The sequence below is a fragment of the Onychostruthus taczanowskii genome, unplaced genomic scaffold, assembly GCF_017590055.1.
Source record: "Onychostruthus taczanowskii isolate IOZ18803 unplaced genomic scaffold, ASM1759005v1 scaffold303, whole genome shotgun sequence".
Classification (NCBI taxonomy): domain Eukaryota; kingdom Metazoa; phylum Chordata; class Aves; order Passeriformes; family Passeridae; genus Onychostruthus; species Onychostruthus taczanowskii.
Genome location: NW_024500384.1, coordinates 40,539 through 54,672, shown reverse-complemented (window position 1 = coordinate 54,672; position 14,134 = coordinate 40,539). Strand labels below are relative to the sequence as shown.

Below are 14,134 nucleotides of genomic sequence, written 5' to 3'. Positions count from 1 at the left end.
CCCCGGCCGCGCCCTTACGCCGCCGCTATTCCCGAACGCTCGCTACGCCCGTGGCGCCGCCCGCCGCCGCCCCGGCCCGCCGCCGCCCTCGCCGCCGCCGCTCACCGGCCCACGAAGTTCTCGAGCACCGAGCTCTTGCCGGCGCTCTGCCCGCCCACCACGGCGATCTGCGGCAGGTCGAGGTGGCAGCTCTGGCCGATGGAGCTGAAGGCGTCTTGCAGCTTGTTGACCAGCGGGATGAGCTCCTCCATGCCCCGGTTGCCCATGGCGGCGCGGCGGTGCCGGGCCCGCGCTCCCGGCGGCGGCTCCTCCTCACGGGGCCCGCGGCGGCGGCGGCGGCCAAACTTCCCCTCAGAGTCTCCTCATCCGGCACCGCCGGGCCCGCCCTGCTCCCGCAGCGCGCGTCGCCATTGGCAGACTAAGCTGTCCGTCAACGCAGCGTGTAGAGCGAATAGGCGCATAGCGCTGTCAATCATCCGAAAGGGCGGCACCGGGAAGACAAGCCCGTTCTTTATTGGTCTCTCGGCCGTCGCTCTTCGCTGACAGCCAATGGGAGGTGGCGCTGCTGTGTCAGCTGAGGCGGCGGGGATGCGGTCCCGCCCCTCACCGGTTCCGCCATTGAATTGGCGGACAGAGCTTCCCTCGGGAGCGCGGCCCGGAGCAGCCCCGGGAGCCCGCCCTGCTCTGCCTCCCCGCCCTCCCTTCCGTTCCACACGCCACTCCGAGCGCGCTGAGCAGTGCAACCGAGAGAGGAATCTTAGGGAACAGAAAACCCTCTCGCAGTGGATCAGCCGGCCGCCGTTCAGCGAGTCCTTCTCGCCCATTGCCGTTCCGGTGCTTCGCGGCCCTCCCGTGACCGCGGAGCGCCGTGCGTTCGCTCACGGGGAACGACAGTCCCGAAGCGAAGCCCCGGGGCTGGAAACCCCCCCCGAAACCAGAACCGGCAGGAATTAGCTCCGCTCCCCGCCCTGCCGGGGTCTGCGAGGGGTCTCTGCTCGGTTTGGGCGATCTCTGACGGTGCTTTGGGCATCTCCGTTCTCGGCCGTTCCCCATCCCCGCAAGGCCCAACATGGCGCCCGCGTTGCCGCGGTAACGGTCACTTCCGGCGGCGCTTCCACCGCCTCTTCCGGTCACGTGCGGCGAAGATGGCGGCGCCCGCGGCGGGGCCGCCGCCGGTGCTGCGGATCGTGGCCGAGTGCGGGCGGAGCCGCGCCCGGGCCGGGGAGCTGCGGCTGCCGCACGGCACCGTGCCCTGCCCGGTGTTCATGCCCGTGGGCACCCGCGGCACCGCCAAGGGCCTGACGGCCGCGCAGCTGGCGGCGCTCGGCTGCCGCATCTGCCTCGGCAACACCTTCCACCTGGGCACGCGGCCGGTGAGCGGCACCGGGGGGCTCCGGGAAGCTCCGGGGGGGCTCCCCTGCCTTCAATTCCTAAATTCCGGGTGAGGTCGGAGCTGACGCCGCTGCTCCCGCGGGTTCCCGGGGGATTCCGGCGCAGCCCCCGCCGTTACCGGGGGATTACCGGGGGGTTCCCGGTTCGGTTCCCGGTTCGGTTCCCGTGCTCCCGCCGCCTTCCCAGCCCTGCTCTCCCTTTCCCGCAGGGCTCGGAGCTGGTCCGGCGTTCCGGTGGCCTGCACGGTTTCATGGACTGGCCCCACAACCTGCTGACGGTGAGTGGGGGGGGGGACCCCCAAATTTTGGGGGGGGGGGCACCCCCAGAGCTGCCCTGACTCACGGGGCGACACCCCCGGGACCCCCGGTGGGGATGGGGACCCCCAGGTGTGTCCCCGTGAGCCTCGGGGGGATCCTGGCACCCGCTGTCCCCAATCCCGGGGGGTTCTGGGGGGTCCCGGGGGGTCCCGGGGGGGTCCCGGGGGTCCCCGCCCCCTCAGCGCCCGTTTTTGGGGTCCCCCAGGACAGCGGGGGGTTCCAGATGGTCTCGCTGCTGGAGCTGTCGCAGGTGTCGGAGGAGGGGGTTCGGTTCCGGCCCCCCCACGGCGGGGAGGAGATCCTGCTGAGCCCCGAGAGATCCATGGAGATCCAGAACGAGCTGGGTCAGGGGGGACCCCCAAATCCCCGGGGAGGGACCCCCAAACCCGGGGGAGAGACCCCCAAATCCTGGGGGAGAGAGACCCCCAAACCTGGGGATGGACCCCCAAACCCGGGGATGGAACACCGGTCCCGCGTTCCGGTGGCCTGCACGGTTTCATGGACTGGCCCCACAACCTGCTGACGGTGGGGGGGGGGGGGGACCCCCAAATTTTGGGGGGGGGGGGCACCCCCAGAGCTGCCCTGACTCACGGGGCGACACCCCCGGGACCCCCGGTGGGGATGGGGACCCCCAGGTGTGTCCCCGTGAGCCTCGGGGGGATCCTGGCACCCGCTGTCCCCAATCCCGGGGGGTTCTGGGGGGTCCCGGGGGGTCCCGGGGGGGTCCCGGGGGTCCCCGCCCCCTCAGCGCCCGTTTTTGGGGTCCCCCAGGACAGCGGGGGGTTCCAGATGGTCTCGCTGCTGGAGCTGTCGCAGGTGTCGGAGGAGGGGGTTCGGTTCCGGCCCCCCCACGGCGGGGAGGAGATCCTGCTGAGCCCCGAGAGATCCATGGAGATCCAGAACGAGCTGGGTCAGGGGGGACCCCCAAATCCCCGGGGAGGGACCCCCAAACCCGGGGGAGAGACCCCCAAATCCTGGGGGAGAGAGACCCCCAAACCTGGGGATGGACCCCCAAACCCGGGGATGGAACACCCAAACCTGGGGGAGAGAGACCCCAAAATCCTGGGGGGAGGGACCCCCAAATCCCGGGGGGAGAGAGACCCCCAAACCTGGGGGGAGGGACCCCCAAATCCTTGGGGGAGGGACCCCCAAATCCCGGGGATGGAACACCCAAACCTGGGGAAGAGGGACCCCCAAATCCCTGGGGGAGAGACCCCCAAATCCCGGGGATGGGACCCCCAAATCCCGGGGGGAGGGACCCCCAAATCCTGGGGATGGAACCACCAAACCTGGGGGGGGATCCCGAAATCCCGGGGGGAGGGACCCTCAAATCTGGGGGGTGGGAAAGACGGGGGTGGGACCCCAAATCCCGAGGGGAGGGACCCCCCAAATCTCGGGGGATGTGACCCCCCCCCAAATCTCGGGGGATGTGACCCCAAATCCTCAGGGGAGGGGCCCCTAAATCCCAGAGCTGGGACCCACAATCCCGGGGGATGGAACCCCCAAATCCTGGGGCAGGGACCCCCAAATCCCGGGGATGGAACACCCAAACCTGGGGGAGAGAGACCCCCAGATCCCGGGGGAGGGACCCCCAAATCCTGGGGAAGAGGGACCCCAAATCTCGGAGGGTGGGACCCCAAAATCCGGGGGGGTGGGACCCCCAAACCGCGGGGGGCGGGGAGGACGGCGGTGACCCCGCCCCCCCTGTCGCGACACAGGGGCCGATATCGTGATGCAGCTGGATGACGTCGTGAGCAGCACCACCACGGGGCCGCGCGTCGAGGAGGCCATGCACAGGTGGGGACCCCCTGGGACCCCCCCAAAACACCCTGAGACCCCCCCCCAAAACAGCCTGAGACCCCCCAGGACCTCCTCCTGAGACCCCCCAGGACCCCCCCGGGACCCCTGTGAGACCCCCAGGACCCCCGTCTGCCCCCCAGGTCCGTGCGCTGGCTGGATCGCTGCGTGGCCGCTCACGCCCGCCCGCAGCAGCAGCTGCTCTTCGCCATCGTGCAGGGGGGGCTGGACCCCGAGCTGCGCCTGCGCTGCATCCGAGGTGGGCCTTCCTCCCCTGCTCATCATCCTCATCATCATCCTCATCCCCGGGCCTTCCTCCCCGCATCATCATCCTCAGCCTCATCCCCGGGCCTTCCTCCCCTCATCATCCTCATCATCATCCTCATGCCCGGGCCTTCTTCCCCTCCTCGTCATCCTCAACCTCATCCCTGGGCCTTCCTCCCCCCGTCATCATCCTCATCCCCGGGCCTTCCTCCCCTCGTCATCCTCGTCATCACCCTCATCCCCAGGCCTTCTTCCCCTCCTTGTCATCCTCAACCTCATCCCTGGGCCTTCCTCCCCCCGTCATCATCCTCATCCCCGGGCCTTCCTCCCCTCGTCATCCTCGTCCTCACCCTCATCCCCAGGCCTTCTTCCCCTCCTCGGCATCCTCAACCTCATCCCTGGGCCTTCCTCCCCACTCGTCATCCTCGTCATCCTCACCCTCATTCCCAGGCCTTCCTCCTCACCCTCCTCCACCTCATCCCTGCTTGGGAGGGGCTCTGGGGGTCCTGAGGCAGCTCAGGGGGACCTGGGGGAGCTCCGGTGGTCCTGGGGGGAGGCTCAGGAGTGATCTGGGGGTGACCTGGGGGGAGGTTCAGGGGTGATTTGGGGGTCCCAGGGTGATTTGGGGGTCCCAGGGTGATTTGGGGGTCCCAGGGTGATTTGGGGGTCCCAGGGTGATTTGGGGGTCCCAGGGTGATTTGGGGGTCCCAGGGTGATTTGGGGGTCCCAGGGTGATTTGGGGGTCCCAGGGTGATTTGGGGGTCCCAGGGGGGAGGCTCAGGACTGATCTGGGGGTCCCACCGCCCCTCGCAGCCATGACCCAGCGGGACGTGCCCAGTTCCACACTGGGTCTCAAGGGGGTCCAGGTGGCTCAGGGGTGATTTGGGGGTCCCAGGGTGATCTGGGGGTCCCAGGGTGATTTGGGGGTCCCAGGGGGGAGGCTCAGGACTGATCTGGGGGTCCCACCCCCCTTTCACAGCCATGACCCAGCGGGACGTGCCCGGTTTTGCCATCGGGGGCCTGAGCGGGGGCGAGGCCAAGGCGCGCTTCTGGCGCACGGTGAAGCTGAGCGCCGAGCACCTGCCCCGGGACAAACCCCGCTACCTGATGGGCGTGGGGTGAGTCCGGGGGGTCCCCTCAGCCCCCCTCCCGGGGTGATTGGGGGGTCCCGGGGGGAGTCTCAGGGGTGATCTGGGGGTCTCGGGGGGAGGCTCAGGGGTGATCTGGGGTGCTCTGGGGGTCCCACTCCCCCTCACAGCCATGACCCAGCAGGACATACCGGTTCCACACTGGGGCTCAAGGGGGTCTGGGTGGCTCAAGGGGCTCAGGGGTGATTTGGGGGTCCCAGGGTGATCTGGGGGTCCCACCCCCCTTTCACAGCCATGACCCAGCGGGACGTGCCCGGTTCCACACTGGGGCTCGAGGGAGTCCAGGGGGCTCAGGGCAGTCCAGGGGTGACCTGGGGGGTCCCAGGGTGATTTGGGGGTCCCAGGGTGATTTGGGGGTCCCAGGGGGGAGGCTCAGGACTGATCTGGGGGTCCCACCCCCCTTTCACAGCCATGACCCAGCAGGACGTGCCTGGTTCCACACTGGGGCTCGAGGGAGTCCAGGGGTGACCTGGGGGGTCCCAGGGTGATCTGGGGGTCCCAGGGTGATTTGGGGGTCCCGGGGGGAGTCTCAGGGGTGATCTGGGGGTCTCGGGGGGAGGCTCAGGGGTGATCTGGGGTGCTCTGGGGGTCCCACTCCCCCTCACAGCCATGACCCAGCAGGACATACCGGTTCCACACTGGGGCTCAAGGGGGTCTGGGTGGCTCAAGGGGCTCAGGGGTGATTTGGGGGTCCCAGGGTGATCTGGGGGTCCCAGGGGGGAGGCTCAGGACTGATCTGGGGGTCCCACCCCCCTTTCACAGCCATGACCCAGCGGGACGTGCCCGGTTCCACACTGGGGCTCGAGGGAGTCCAGGGGGCTCAGGGCAGTCCAGGGGTGACCTGGGGGGTCCCAGGGTGATTTGGGGGTCCCAGGGTGATCTGGGGGTCCCACCCCCCTTTCACAGCCATGACCCAGCGGGACGTGCCCGGTTTTGCCATCGGGGGCCTGAGCGGGGGCGAGGCCAAGGCGCGCTTCTGGCGCACGGTGAAGCTGAGCGCCGAGCACCTGCCCCGGGACAAACCCCGCTACCTGATGGGCGTGGGGTGAGTCCGGGGGGTCCCCTCAGCCCCCCTCCCCACACCCCAGAGCCGGCCGGGCTGGGGGAGACCCCCGGAGTCACCCCCAATTCGCCCCCAGCTACGCCACCGACCTGGTGGTCTGCGTCGCGCTGGGCTGTGACATGTTCGACTGCGTGTTCCCCACCCGCACGGCGGTAAGGGGGGCTGAGGGGGGTTTGGGGACCCCTCCCCGGGGTTTTGGGGAGACCCCCGTAACCCACCCCGCTCCCCCCGCAGCGTTTCGGTTCCGCCCTGGTGCCCTGGGGGTCCCTGCAGCTGAAAAATCAGCAATTCGCCAAAGATTTCCGGCCCGTCGACGCCGACTGCGGCTGCCCCACGTGCCAGAGGTGGGCGGGGGGCTCTGGGGAGGGTCTGGGGGGGTCTCCGAGGTGGGTGGGTCCCCTTCCCCCCCTCTCGTGTGTTTTTATACATTTTGGGGTTTTTTTTTTTACTACTTTGGGGTTTTTAAGGGGTGGGAAATAAAAGAGTTTGGAAAGGAAATGGCTGACGTGGTTCCAGATGGGGCTGGGGGGGTCCTGGTGGCCATGGGGACACCTGTGTGGCCATGGTGACACCTGCGTGGCCATGGGGACACCTGGACAGTGACACCTGCGTGGCCATGGTGACACCTTTGTGGCCATGGTGACACCTGCCTGGCCATGGTGACACCTGGACAGTGACACCTGTGTGTCCATGGGGACACCTGCATGGCCATGGAGACACCTGGACAGTGACACCCATGGGGACACCTGCATGGCCATGGGGACACCTGGACAGTGACACCTGTGTGTCCATAGTGACACCTGGACAGTGACACCCATGGGGACACCTGGACAGTGACACCTGTGTGTCCATAGTGACACCTGGACAGCGACGCCGACGGGGACACCTGGACAGTGACACCTGTGTGTCCATAGTGACACCTGGACAATGACACCTGTGTGTCCATAGTGACACCTGCGTGGCCATGGTGACACCTTTGTGGCCATGGTGACACCTGTGTGGTGGCACTGTGTGACCGCAGCAGGAAGTTTGAGGAGGGCTGGGTGTGGCCCGGGGGGCGTGGCCCGGGCCGGGTGTGGCACCTGCGTCACCCGTGCCCGCACATTTCTGCCCCTGCCGGGCACCGCGGGCACAGAGCCACGGCGGGCGGGATACTGGGAGCACTGGGAAGGGCTGGAGCTGCGACTGGAGTCACTGGGAGCCGCTGTGAGTGACTGGGAGACACTGGGAGTTACTGGGAGACACTGGGAGTCACTGGGACACACTGGGAAGGGCTGAGAGCAGCACCTGGGGTTAACTGGGAGGCACTGGGAGCACTGGGAAGGGCTGGAGCTGAGACTGGAGCTCACTGGGAGCCACTGGGACACGCTGTGAGTGACTGGGACACACTGGGAGTCACTGGGACACACTGGTAGTCACTGGGAGTCACTGGGAGACACTGGGACACACTGGGAGTTACTGGGAGACACTGGGAAGGGCTGAGAGCAGCATCTGGGGTTAACTGGGAGGCACTGGGAGCACTGGGAAGGGCTGGAGCTGTGACTGGAGTCACTGGGAGCACTGGGAAGGGCTGAGAGCAGCACTTGGGATTAACTGGGAGGCACTGGAACACACTGGGAGGCACTGGGAAGGGCTGGGAGCCACTGGGAGGCACTGGGAACAGTGCCTGGGGTTAACTGGGAGGCACTGGGAGCATTGGGAAGGGCTTGGACTGGCACTTGCAGTTAACTGGGAGGCACTGGGACACACTGGGAGCAGCCCCTGGGGTTAACTGGGAGGCACTGGGACGCACTGGGAGTCACTGGGACACACTGGGAAGGGGTGGGAGTAGTGCCTGAAATTAACTGGGAGCCACCAAGAGGAACTGGGAGTTACTGGGAGACACTGGGAAGGGCTGAGAGCAGCACCTGGGGTTAACTGGGAGCCACTGGGACACACTGGGAGCATCGGGAAGGGCTGGGAGTAGTGCCTGAAATTAACTGGGAGCCACCAAGAGGAACTGGGAGTTACTGGGAGACACTGGGAAGGGCTGAGAGCAGCACCTGGGGTTAACTGGGAGCCACTGGGAGTCACTGCGACGCACTGGGAGGCACTGGGAGGCACTGGGAGCAGCCCCGGGGTTAACTGGGAGGCACTGGGAGCAGCTCCGGGGTTAACTGGGAGGCACGGGGCAGTCCCAGCGCGGATTTCCCGGTGATGCTGCTCCTCATTCCCGGCAACGCGGGGTGGCCTTTGTCCCTTTGTCCCTCTGTCCCTCTGTCCCACCCTGCCTGGGGTGCAGCCAGCTGATAGAGAGGGACTCACCCCCCACCCAGTGCTGGGGGAACTGGGAAGGGCTGGGAGCAGCCCCTGGGCTTAACTGGGAGCCACTGGGGTTAACTGTGGGAGGCACTGGGGTTAACTGGGAGCCACTGGGACACACTGGGAGCACTGGGAAGGGCTGGGAGCAGCCCCTGGGGTTAACTGGGAGCCACTGGGGTTAACTGGGAAAGGCTGAGGGAACTGGGAAGGGCTGGAGGTGGCACCTGGGCCAACTGGGGGGAACTGGGAAAGGCGGCTTGGCAAAGCCAGGGCTGAACTGGGAAGGCCTGAGGGTGAACTGGGATGAACTGGGCAGAGCTGGACTCAGCCCCAGGACCGCCAGGGCTCCCCCGAGACCCCAAACTGGTCTGACTGGTGGAACTGGAGGGCCCCCGGCGGCGCCTCCTGCCCTTATCACGTCCGGAGCCTTATCAGGAGCCGGGATGGGGGGGGAGAGGGACTGGGGTGCTCAGGCAGTGGGATCTGGCTGGGATTGGGATCTGGCTGGGATTGGGGTGCTCAGAGTGGGATCTGGCTGGGATTGGGGTGGTCACAGTGGGATCTGGGTGGGACTGGGGTGCTCAGGCAGTGGGATCTGGCTGGGATTGGGGTGCTCAGGGAGGGATCTGGGGGGGATTGGGGTGCTCAGGGAGGGATCTGGGGGGGATTGGGGTGCTCAGGGAGGGATCTGGGGGGGATTGGGGTGCTCAGGGAGGGATCTGGGGGGGATTGGGGTGCTCAGGGAGGGATCTGGGGGGGATTGGGGTGCTCAGGGAGGGATCTGGGGGGGATTGGGGTGCTCAGGGAGGGATCTGGGGGGGATTGGGGTGCTCAGGGAGGGATCTGGGGGGGATTGGGGTGCTCAGGGAGGGATCTGGGGGGGATTGGGGTGCTCAGGGAGGGATCTGGGGGGGATTGGGGTGCTCAGGGAGGGATCTGGGGGGGATTGGGGTGCTCAGGGAGGGATCTGGGGGGGATTGGGGTGCTCAGGGAGGGATCTGGGGGGGATTGGGGTGCTCAGGGAGGGATCTGGGGGGGATTGGGGTGCTCAGGGAGGGATCTGGGGGGGATTGGGGTGCTCAGGGAGGGATCTGGGGGGGATTGGGGTGCTCAGGGAGGGATCTGGGGGGGATTGGGGTGCTCAGGGAGGGATCTGGGGGGGATTGGGGTGCTCAGGGAGGGATCTGGGGGGGATTGGGGTGCTCAGGGAGGGATCTGGGGGGGATTGGGGTGCTCAGGGAGGGATCTGGGGGGGATTGGGGTGCTCAGGGAGGGATCTGGGGGGGATTGGGGTGCTCAGGGAGGGATCTGGGGGGGATTGGGGTGCTCAGGGAGGGATCTGGGGGGGATTGGGGTGCTCAGGGAGGGATCTGGGGGGGATTGGGGTGCTCAGGGAGGGATCTGGGGGGGATTGGGGTGCTCAGGGAGGGATCTGGGGGGGATTGGGGTGCTCAGGGAGGGATCTGGGGGGGATTGGGGTGCTCAGGGAGGGATCTGGGGGGGATTGGGGTGCTCAGGGAGGGATCTGGGGGGGATTGGGGTGCTCAGGGAGGGATCTGGGGGGGATTGGGGTGCTCAGGGAGGGATCTGGGGGGGATTGGGGTGCTCAGGGAGGGATCTGGGGGGGATTGGGGTGCTCAGGGAGGGATCTGGGGGGGATTGGGGTGCTCAGGGAGGGATCTGGGGGGGATTGGGGTGCTCAGGGAGGGATCTGGGGGGGATTGGGGTGCTCAGGGAGGGATCTGGGGGGGATTGGGGTGCTCAGGGAGGGATCTGGGGGGGATTGGGGTGCTCAGGGAGGGATCTGGGGGGGATTGGGGTGCTCAGGGAGGGATCTGGGGGGGATTGGGGTGCTCAGGGAGGGATCTGGGGGGGATTGGGGTGCTCAGGCAGCAGGATCTGGCCGGGATCCCGGTGCCGGTGTGATTTGAGCGCCAACATTCGGGCACATCAGGACTGCGATGCCCAGCAGGATTCCGGTGTCGCGGCTGGTGATGCCAACCCCCCGCTCCCGGTGCCGAGCCCACCCCAACCTCCTCTCCCCCCTCCCCAACAGGTGAACCATGAAGCTCCCCCCGAGCTGCCGCCTGCTCCTGCTGCCGGCGGCCGCGGCGCTGACCCTGCTGGCGCTGCACGCCCGCCGNNNNCAGCCCCGCCAACGCCACGGAGCCCCCACGGCCGCGGCGGCACCCCCTGCAGCCGCCGTACCCCTACCCCTACCGCTTCCTGCTGAACCACCCCGACAAGTGCCGGGAGCGGGCGCCGTTCCTGGTGCTGCTGGTGGTGACGTCCCCGGCCGACCTGGAGGCCCGCGACGCCGTGCGCCGCACCTGGGGCGACGAGGGCGCCGTGCCGGGGCTGTCGGTGCTGCGGCTCTTCCTGCTGGGCGTGCACCCCGTGTTCGGCGCCGAGCTGCGCCCCGTGCTGCAGGAGGAGGACGAGCTGCACGGCGATCTGCTGCAGCAGGATTTCCTGGACACCTACAACAACCTGACGCTCAAGACGCTGATGGGCTTGGAGTGGGTGAGCCGCTTCTGTCCCAACGCCAGCTACGTGATGAAGGCCGACCACGACGTCTTCCTCAACCTGGAGTACCTGGCGGGGCTGCTGAGGCCGCCCAGGACGGATTTCCTGACGGGTTACGTGTACCGCTGGACCGGGCCGCTGCGGAACCGCGCCTACAAGTGGTTCGTGCCGCGGGAGGTGTACCCCAACGACACGTACCCGCCCTACTGCGGCGGGCCCGGCTACGTGCTCTCGGGGGACCTGGCGCTGCGCGTCTTCGGCGTGGCGCAGACGCTGCCCGTCATCAACATGGAGGACGCCTTCGTGGGCATCTGCCTGCACGCGCTGGGCGTGGGCGTCACCGACCCGCCGCCCGGCGCCTTCACCATGTACCGGCTGGACTACGAGCGCTGCCGCTTCTCGCGCCTGGTCATGGTGCACCACTACGGGCCCCGGGAGCTGCTGCGGCTGTGGCCGCACTTCCGCAACGCGTCCCTCAGGTGTCCCTAGGGCGGGGACGCGCCGGGCTCCGACGGTGCCGCTGGCCGCGGGTGGCACCGGGAGGTGCTGGCGGTGACTGGGATCTCCTGGTGTCACTGGGATCTACTGACTGTAACTGGAATCTCCCAGTGTCACTGGGAGCCGCTGGTGTCACCAGGATCCATTGACTGTCATTGGGAGCCGCTGGTGTCACCGGAATCCACTGACTGTAACTGGGATCTCCCAGTGTCACTGGGAGCCGCTGGTGGCACTGGGAGCTGCTGGCTGTGACTGGGATCTCCTGGTGTCACTGGGATCCACTGGTGTCACCGGGATCCAATGACTGTAACTGGGATCTCCCGGTGTCACTGGGAGCCGCTGGTGGCACTGGGAGGTGCTGGCTGTGACTGGGATCTCCCGGTGTCACTGGGATCTACTGACTGTATCTGGGATCTTCCAGTGTCGCTGGGATCCACTGATTGTAACTGGGATCTCCCGGTGTCACCGGGATCCACTGGTGTTACCGGGATCTCCCGGTGTCACTGGGATCCACTGACTGTAACTGGGATCTCCCAGCGTCACTGGGATTCACTGACTGTAACTGGGATCTCCTGCTGTCACTGGGATCCACTGACTCTAACTGGGATCTCCTAGTGTCACTGGGATCCACTGACTAACTGGGATCTCCTGCTGTCACTGGGACCCACTGACTCTAACTGGGATCTCCTAGTGTCACTGGGATCCACTGGTGTTACTGGGATCCACTGTTGTTACCAGGATCCACTGACTGTAACCCACTGGGATTCACTGACTGTAACTGGGATCTCCTGCTGTCACTGGGACCCACTGACTCTAACTGGGATCTCCTGGTGTCACTGGGATCCACCTGTGTTACTGGGATCCACTGTCTGTAACAGGGATCCACTGACTGTAACTGGGATATCTTGGTGTCACTGGGACCCACCGGCTGTAACTGGGACCTCTCTGTGTCACTGGGATACACTGGAGTCACTGGGATCTCTCCTGCAACTGGGATCCACTGCAGTCACTGGGATCTCTCCTGTAACTGGGATCCACTGGAGCCACTGGGATCTCCCGGCGTCAGCCCGTGCCTGGTCCTGGCTGCGGAGCAGCCGCTGAACCTCGGGGTCCCCCCGGGCCGTTCCTGTCCCTCTGAGCCTGGAGCTGCTGCTCCATCCCTCCACCGAGCTGTTGTTTGGTTATCGAGGATCGATCAGGGCCGGGATCCGCCCGGATCTGGGATCCGCTGTGCCGCTGAACCTCGGGGTCCCCCCGGGCCGTTCCTGTCCCTCTGAGCCTGGAGCTGCTGCTCCATCCCTTCACCGAGCTGTTGTTTGGTTACCGAGGATCGATCAGGGATCCGCCCGGATCTGGGATCCGCCGCGCCGCGTTAACTTATATCCAAAGTTTTTAATAAAAGAGCTGGAGCCTCGTCCACGCCGGTGCTGCCGTCACGATGGATCCGGGTCAGGAAGGGGCCCTGGCGCCGGAATGTGCCTCGCTCTGGGCAGCATTCCCGGTGTTTGCCAGGCCGTGCCCTGCTCCAGATGCCGTTCCCAGTGACTGAGAGGCCGTGCCCGGCTCCAGGTGCCGTTCCCGGTGCTTCCCAGGATGTGCCACATTCCAGGCATTGTTCCCGCTGTTTGAGGGGCCGTTCCCAGTGACTGAGAGGCCGTGCCCGGCTCCAGGTGCCGTTCCCGGTGCTTCCCAGGATGTGCCACATTCCAGGCATTGTTCCCGCTGTTTGAGGGGCTGTTCCCAGTGACTGAGAGGCCGTGCCCCGCTCCGGGTGCCATTCCCTGTGTTTGCCAGGTGCCATTCCCAGTGTTTGAGGGGCGGTGCCCTGCTCCAGGTGCCATTCCCGGTGTTTGCCAGGTGCCATTCCCAGTGTTTGAGGGGCGGTGCCCTGCTCCAGGTGCCATTCCCGGTGTTTGCCAGGTGCCATTCCCAGTGTTTGAGGGGCGGTGCCCTGCTCCAGGTGCCATTCCCGGTGTTTGCCAGGTGCCATTCCCAGTGTTTGAGGGGCGGTGCCCTGCTCCAGGTGCCATTCCCGGTGTTTGCCAGGCTGTGCCCCGCTCCAGGTGCCATTCCTGATGGTGCTTCCCAGAATGTGCCCCATTCCAGGCATTGTTCCTGGTGTTTGAGGGGCCATGCCCTGCTCCAGGTGCCATTCCCGGTGTTTGCCAGGTGCCATTCCCAGTGGCAGGTGCCATTTCCCAGGCCGTGCCCTGCTCCAGCTGCCATTCCCAGTGTTTGAGGGGCTGTGTCCTGCTCCAGGTGCCATTCCCGGTGTTTGCCAGGCCGTGCCCCACTTCAGGTGCCGTTCCTGATGTTGCTTCCCAGGATGTGCCACATTCCAGGCATTGTTCCCGCTGTTTGAGGGGCCGTTCCCAGTGACTGAGAGGCCGTGCCCCACTCCAGGTGCCGTTCCCGGTGTTTGAGTGCCCCACTCCAGGCATCATTTCCAGTGTTTTCCAGGGTCCGGAACCACCGGCACAAGATTCATCCAAAGGAGACACAAGGCCCCGGTTCAACCCCAGAGTGCCCCCAGTTCAGCCCCAGTTTGGTCCCAGTTCAGCCCCAGTTTGGTCCCAGTTCAGCCCCAGTTTGGCCCCAGTTCAACCCCAGTTTGGCCCCAGTTCAACCCCAGTACTCTGAACTTAAGGGGTTTAAGGGACAAATACTTGGAATTTAGTTTTGGGGTTTTTTTTATGAGAACCCTCCCAACGTTGGGGTTTGGAGGTGCAGAACAACGTATTGGGAGCCCGAACCATCCCAAATTTTGGGTTTATTCACCTCCTGACCCCCCTCCCTCCCAACCCCCGACGCCTTCCCCAAAAAAACTG

The 14,134-nt window shown here is 66.3% G+C and overlaps 3 protein-coding genes across 3 annotated transcripts in view; 2 read left to right on the top strand and 1 right to left on the bottom strand.

Annotated features, from left to right (window-relative positions):
* Positions 1 to 389, bottom strand: part of DNM2 (dynamin 2) — a 32,497-nt gene extending 32,108 nt beyond the window's left edge. Inside the window, exon 1 of the mRNA XM_041409647.1 lies at positions 106 to 389. Coding sequence (XP_041265581.1) covers positions 106 to 266 — 161 coding nt within the window. The 5' untranslated portion in view covers positions 267 to 389. The remainder of the gene's footprint in view (positions 1 to 105) is intronic.
* Positions 390 to 1,044: 655 nt separating this feature from the next.
* QTRT1 (queuine tRNA-ribosyltransferase catalytic subunit 1) lies at positions 1,045 to 6,972 on the top strand. The gene is made up of 9 exons (XM_041409646.1): positions 1,045 to 1,373; positions 1,601 to 1,669; positions 1,915 to 2,053; positions 3,428 to 3,506; positions 3,650 to 3,765; positions 4,750 to 4,888; positions 6,058 to 6,133; positions 6,216 to 6,367; positions 6,930 to 6,972. The coding sequence occupies exons 1-9, from the start codon at positions 1,146 to 1,148 to the stop codon at positions 6,970 to 6,972; spliced, it is 1,041 nt and encodes a 346-aa protein (XP_041265580.1). The 5' UTR covers positions 1,045 to 1,145.
* Positions 6,973 to 10,243: 3,271 nt separating this feature from the next.
* Positions 10,244 to 11,297, top strand: LOC121338549 (beta-1,3-galactosyltransferase 2-like). The gene is made up of 2 exons (XM_041409645.1): positions 10,244 to 10,338; positions 10,433 to 11,297. The coding sequence occupies exons 1-2, from the start codon at positions 10,244 to 10,246 to the stop codon at positions 11,295 to 11,297; spliced, it is 960 nt and encodes a 319-aa protein (XP_041265579.1).
* Positions 11,298 to 14,134: the final 2,837 nt, after the last annotated feature.

Excerpts from the sequence above, each read along its gene's own strand:
- QTRT1 (XM_041409646.1), top strand. The coding sequence starts at position 1,146 with ATGGCGGCGCCCGCGGCGGGGCCGCCGCCGGTGCTGCGGATCGTGGCC. Across the intron at positions 1,374-1,600 it reads TCCACCTGGGCACGCGGCCG|GGCTCGGAGCTGGTCCGGCG; the intron begins GTGAGCGGCACC and ends CCTTTCCCGCAG. Across the intron at positions 4,889-6,057 it reads CGCTACCTGATGGGCGTGGG|CTACGCCACCGACCTGGTGG; the intron begins GTGAGTCCGGGG and ends ATTCGCCCCCAG.
- LOC121338549 (XM_041409645.1), top strand. The coding sequence starts at position 10,244 with ATGCCCAGCAGGATTCCGGTGTCGCGGCTGGTGATGCCAACCCCCCGC.